The 6,692-nt window shown below is 37.5% G+C and overlaps 1 protein-coding gene across 3 annotated transcripts in view; it reads right to left on the reverse strand.

Annotated features, from left to right (window-relative positions):
- LOC127808800 (ubiquitin-activating enzyme E1 1) overlaps window positions 1–4,329 on the reverse strand; it is an 8,090-nt gene extending 3,761 nt beyond the window's left edge. Inside the window, exons 1-3 of one of the 3 annotated variants that reach the window (XM_052347449.1) lie at window positions 4,155–4,328; window positions 3,518–3,921; window positions 2,869–3,086 (exon numbers count right to left, since the gene is read on the reverse strand). In XM_052347449.1, the coding sequence (XP_052203409.1) occupies window positions 2,869–3,086; window positions 3,518–3,908 (609 nt within the window). In that variant the 5' untranslated portion in view covers window positions 3,909–3,921; window positions 4,155–4,328. Of the gene's footprint in view, window positions 1–2,868; window positions 3,087–3,517 lie in introns of all 3 variants that reach the window. The other 2 variants (XM_052347441.1, XM_052347432.1) reach the window with 2 other exon arrangements.
- Between the last annotated feature and the right edge of the window lie 2,363 nt (window positions 4,330–6,692).

The raw sequence follows: 6,692 nt of genomic DNA on the forward strand, positions 1-6,692 counted from the left end.
ATCTAGAAAATTAAATTATTTCAGAAAGGAAATGCCCATCATAAAAGGAGGACAGTATATCAAGGTAACTGCAACAATCAGCATAATACACTGGAATTCAGGTTTCATACAACAAAGCTGATGGCATGTGTGATTAGGAAACATTGTGAACGATAGATGAATCTCATGGCATTGGGAAATTGGAAACAAGATTCTTTGTCTCTGATGAAAAGATTCATCATCACTGAAGAACTCCCACAAGATTCATCTATTGCCAACTCCCAATGTTGTGGAAACCCTAGCAATGTTGAATGTTGGTGTTGTCAAAGAAAAGTTCCACTGTCATACTCCCAGATCTAAACTGGGAGCAACACAACTCCCAAGTCAGCATTTGACCCTCTGTAGATGCTCCGGCAACTCATCAACGAGTGACAATGTTGCCAGTAGGGTAGCCGGCTATCCTCTGGTGATTTTTTGGTGACATTGAGTCACAAACAGTAAAGAGTGGGGGGAAAGGGAAGAAATGAGAATGAAATAAAAAAATGTGAATACAAAGTTCTTTGTTGTTTTCAGAAGTTCCCTAAAATTTAGAAAAAAAAAAAAAAAGAACCAAACACCAAACAAGACCTAAGCAATTAGGTGGCCATTTTGGAACAAAACCATTAAGCCAACAAACTACTGCCCAGTTAGGAAAAAAGTCCCATCAAAATATTACTAATGCAAGATGTTGGCTTAGTAGCAATGGTAAAGTTGCTCCTTTGTGATTGGAAAGTAACAGGTTTGAGTTGTAAAAATAACTTTTTTTGCAAAGAAAAAATAAAGGTTGTGTACAAAAATGACTCAAGTGATGAGCCTAATGCACCAACAACAACTTATATAAAATATTTACACGTACAAGCTATAATACAATAGTGTCATAGACAAATTTATAATTTTAGTTTTATTCTTATTCCAAATTAATGTATTGATCACGTTTAATGTTATCGCAACTTAATCCTATGATTACCAAACATGAAAGAAAATGTTAATATGACATATATTCTCCTAGTTTATAATCTCCCAGAAGATTGCATGAAATTACATACTATCCTATGAGCCAAAAGTGCAACAAGAAATATAGATAGGAAACATAACACAAACACAACCAATAATACAATATTTCAAAAAGTTAGAAAACATTAGGTTGGATGCAACAAGAAGAAGAAACACAAGCCTTATTCCCACCAAGGGATCGGCTATATGAATTCTAGAGTCTAGACCTTCAATCATCTCCATCTTTCTTTATATCCTTGGTAAGAAGATATTTGGCTGGATATATGGTGCAAATAAACATGCAATCTTATATGCATGAAAATAATAACAGTTTCACCATTTTTTACACTGCTACTACATTTATATCATATCAAAAGTAGAAAAAAGGACTAATTTTCTCATGCTACAAATAGAAAAAAAAATCTAAATAGAAGAATCTTTAAATCTATATCATTCAACAACAAATTGATATTTTGGCACATAATGTTACAGTTTTAAAGCATAGAAGAAAAATTAATTAATACCACTTAAATCGATTATATTGTAAACTTAAAATGTGTTCATATGTATATTGGCAACAAAGGCATGTATTACCATAATAGGCATATGTTCTCCAAGCGAATAAATAATAGATGTAGAAATGAGTTTTAAAAAAATACTCGATTTGAAATGTCAACTGTCATTTCAATGCAAACACAACACAACTTGATAGCCTATGCAATGTGCATCGTAGTTTACCCTGTCTTAGTAGCTTATGGGTTTATGATATAACAAAGAATCAACAAAGGCATATATTGCATTGGCTTGAATAGAATCAACATGGGTTGTAGTTTCTATAACAATGATTGGATAATACATGTTACTAAACAGAATCAGTGTTTCAGGATGGTATAAAATGGGTAGCCAAAGATTGGTTTCATTTAACAGGCTTTCTTTAAAAAAAAAACAATCATTTCAATAACAAATTCTAGTGAAGAACGTGAGCCTTGGTGTAACAGTAAGGTTGCTCCATTGTGACCTAGAGGTCACAAATTCAAGTCAGGAATTTCATAAGCAAGGGTAAGGCTGCCTATAATGGACCTTCCCTAAAGCCTGCAATGTGGGAGCCTTGTGCACTCAGTTCACCTTTAACAAACTCTAGTGAACCAAATGGTAAGTCAGTTTGACCAGATATTATCCCAATAGAAGCATAGAAATACATAGGAAAAGAGGGCATCTTTCTATTGCCAAATCATTTAATGTGATCCTTAAATCAAAAGGACGCTAAACAAATGGAGAAAGAGCATTTAATTACTATTAAGAAAGAGCAATTCAATTTAATTCGTATTTGACACTGCCAACAAACCCAATAGTGGAACAAGGGTAGCAGATAGTATGGAACAAGATTTTAGCAAAAAAGAGGTAAAGAAAGATGAAGAGAACTTGGTGGGAGAATCTTAGATATGATCCGAGGTAAAAAAGCCTTATAGAAGATGATGTCATAGATAGGAATGATTGATGAACTAGAATTTAAGTAACCAACCCCTAATAGGGGAATTAAAAGAGCATATGATAATCAACAGGCTCTAAGGTTCCATCAAAATAAGCATCAAGCAACTATTAATGCTTAGGCATTGAATATGTCCCGGCTAAGCATTTTTTTTTTTTTTTGGGGGGGGGGGGGGATAGAGAGAGTGTTGAAAGAGTACAATGATGCAACTTTCTGCAGCACATTGTCAAGCAAACATTGCAGAATGAAAAACATTATCACTTCTACTTACAGACTATAAACAGATTCTTGACAGTTTTAGAAATATTCCCTATTAAATATGCAAATACTATTTATGAAAGAACTACAGAGATGCCAGAGTAATTCACCTGGAATTTAGAAAGTTGTTCTTTAGTCAATTCCATGGATAAGGTAGAAATGACAACAGCATTGTTGAGCTCCTGCAACTTTTGAATGCATGCAGTTGCCCTGTTCTTTCCAATATCATTCTCTGAAAAAATGAAATTGCTGGACAAATCCCATAATTCCACGGCTCCTTCATCATGCAATGTGACAGATTTGACACCAGCCAGTACAAGGTTCTTTGCTGCAAGTACAAGAGGAAAAATGGAAAAAGATTGCTCAATGGCATCCTTCACCCAAGCATATAATGCTCACTGAAATTTCATGTTCATATAAAAATCCACCTTGCAATATATAGCTAGTCGAGAACGACCATGAAAACATATAAGAGCCATAGAAATACAAGAACTCATAGTGATAGGTAATAAGAGACCAGAAAACCAAGTAACAACAGAGAGCAGCAAGAAAGTGTAAAATGAACTATAAAATGGGAGCGGAAAAAGCTATCATGGAGAACTTCGTAATTGCAAGATCCAAGAACCTCATATGCATCAAGAATTGTTCGTCATTCGCAAAAATTGTCACGGATAACAGCCAAAAACAATTCAAAAGCAGAATCGAAGGAATTAATCACGGTTTAGAGCAAGAGGAATGTAAAGTAACTGATTTACGTACCGATTTCGACCCCGAGACCCTGCATCCCCGAGACAAGGATATTTGACGCGAAAAGTCGCCGCATGGTCTCGCGGCCGTACACCGCCAGCTGTCGGCTGTGCAGATCCTCGTCGATGTCCGTCTGGTTCCCATTTCCCAAAGCCATGTCCGGCACGAAGCAACTGCCGCTGCTGTGGTTACCGCTGTCACTCTTATCAACAACGCTGCTGTTGCCGCTCGTGTTTACGTCTTTCGCCGTCGCGGCGATGGTGATGTTATCGGTGGCGGTGGCGATGGCCGGTGAGGAGATTGAGCAACCGGTCCGATTCTTCTTGAGGAATCTCTCTCCGTCAGTAGAGTCGTCTTCTTCTACAAGGACCTCTCGCTCGACAGGTCTCCTTCTAGGAAGCATAAAGTGCAACAAACTGCTGAAAGCCCCATAAAACCCCACCGATGCGGTCAAAAACAGAAATATATTCAAGAAATTAAGATCGAAACACTTGTTGCACATCAATCCGATAACGATCGGAGCTAGGACCATAAACCCTAAGCCAAACCTCTTTAACAGCGTCATTTAAAACCGATTCGAAAGAAGAGTTGCCAAGAAAAGAATATTGGATCCAGAGAGAGAGAGGGAAATGGCGCAGTGAGAACGTACCGGTTGGAACTCTGGAACGGAAAAGAATGAAAATGGAGAAGAGTGAGAGGTGCCTTGGCTTGGCTTGACAGAGACTTGTTCTTGTTTCTAGAATGGTGTTGGTGTTGTGTTGCCGTTGGTAGCTTCAACTTTTGCCTGCCTGCCTGCCTGCCAACGGAGAAATGAATTGGAGACTTGATGATGCCAAGAGGCTATTTATTTATTTATTTATGGATTTGCATTTCTCATTCTCTTTATTTAAACGTTCTTTGTCACCGTGTATGCTGCTAGCGTAATAGCATTTTTATTTTTATTTTTATTAAAAAAAAAAATTATCTCAAGGAAGGAAGGAACACCACCCGCTTTACTACAGTTTAATCTAATCTAATCCAATCCGCTTCAATCAACACATTAATTATTATCTAAGACGTTCATAATCAATTCTTTTGGCCCCAGACGACGAGTGTGATAAAACTTCATTTTTTTTGGGCCAAAGACATCCCATCCATTATATGTGTATTTTTGGGTGGGTAAATAAGAGATGCGCGCAGACACAAAAAAAAATGAGAATATTAGAATAATATTGAAGAGAAGAGGCCGTCACACTTTCAGGCTCCAGCAAGCAAACCATAAAAAACCAAACTAAAATGCAGCAAAAATAATAATATACTAGTAAGCCACTGGCAGGTGTGCCACCTATGCACCAAAGCACACGACATTGGACACTAGTCTTGACACCTCTTACACGTCATGCAATTAAATAACAAACCAAAGCTATGGGCTGCCTGCCTGCCTGTCGACACATGAGCTTGCTGCTTGCCCACTTTTTATCTTGGAAATTTCTCGCATTTCACTCCTAAATGTTACAAACCCAACTTGTCAATACTTTCATATCTTAAAATAGAGTAAAAAAACATGGATTGATTGTTTCTTATGTTTAGCCTAACTAAACAAATACTTTCATATCTTAAAAAATAAACTTACAAAACATTTGAACTTATAACATTGGGTTTCTTACATCAATTAATTTTTTTAAAATATCCTCATTCATCTAGGCCCTAAAATGGGTTCAGCCATGATGGCTTCACTGTTGAAACCAGCATCGTTAAATTGCTAAACTCCACAGTGGGGTTCACTTATCTCCCTCCCGCCATACCTCATTCTCTGTCTTCTCTCCCTTTCTTCCCCCTCTTCTCTCCCAATTCGGTTCACTAATCCCAGTCGGTCATTGCTGGGTTTATCAAATTTGTTCAATTCCTCTCTCTCTCTCTCTCTCTCTCTCTCTCTCTCTCAAAGCTATGGCGGCCTACACAAAAGATCATTTATATAAAGTTTTTAGAATATACATTTAGTTTATATATTAGTTTCTATTAAAGTACATAATATACTTAGATTATATATTAAGTATCTTGCTGTTTCATCTTGTGGCCATTGCTTTTGGCTGTTATGAATCATATAATAAAGCAAACGGTAAATTACTGAAAAGCAATTAGTTCCATCTTTGTGCTTTGCTTGCAAGTAAGAGCCTTGATTAATTTATAATGTTATCTTATCATTCTTTTGTCAGGATATCCTCAGTCCTTATGGGCGTAGCACGATTAGTTCTCAGATAACAGATTGCACTCAATGATGCAGATTCGAGTCATGGCAGCAGTAGTGTAGGAGTTTCACCTTTTTATGGGGATGGCTCCTTGTGGGCACCATACACTATGTCTCCTACCTGATGCGCTGTCGTGTACCGTGATTAACTCCTCTGACGTGCATACGATAATGTGTGGGGACGTTAAGGTGAGGGATTTCACCTTTTTTGTACCCAAAGATATCCTATCTGTATAAGCAAGTCGAGGTAAAATCACTAACTTCTTATCCCTACTAGGCCCAAGGTTGTTGTTGGGTTGTAGCCCATGGAACTGGGTCGAATTTTAATGAGCAGAAAACAGTTTCCCGTTTTGGGGCACGTTTTCAGTACCCCACTGCATTCACAGCTGCGGACACCAACGTTGCTCTTGTCTGTCCACTTCACTGCTTGAGATCAACGCATGTCAATGGCACATCACATGGATCATATAAACAAACCACCCCATAAATAATATGGCAGTCAGTCATCATTGCAAAGAAGAAATCCTGGCCTTAACGGTTAAACACTCCCAGCATCCCAATGCACATGTTATGTTAATCCAAGTTCCAGCTTCTAATATAATTAAGATAAGGAAGATGATCATGTGATCAACCTCATCAGCCTTGAAAGGAATGGCAATAATATAATACAGAGAACCAATCTGAAAGACAGCATAACAGGGAATCTCATCATGTTGAAAGAATAGATATAAAAATAAGAATATGAAACTCAATTGTCAACTGTTCAGTTAACCTTTTAGACCAATTTCCATAATTGTTAGCTAAGAAACCATAATTGCTTGAAATGTGCACAATAACAATCAATATGGTCGGCTGCCAAGTTTGAGGCCCAAACAGCTACCAGAAACAAGTTTGTCATTTCAAGCCAGCAGTAGCATCACATGCTACAAAGCCGAACCGCCCTTCTTTCTGTAACTGATT

Source organism: Diospyros lotus, chromosome 1 (genome assembly GCF_014633365.1).
Source record: "Diospyros lotus cultivar Yz01 chromosome 1, ASM1463336v1, whole genome shotgun sequence".
Classification (NCBI taxonomy): Eukaryota; Viridiplantae; Streptophyta; class Magnoliopsida; order Ericales; family Ebenaceae; genus Diospyros; species Diospyros lotus.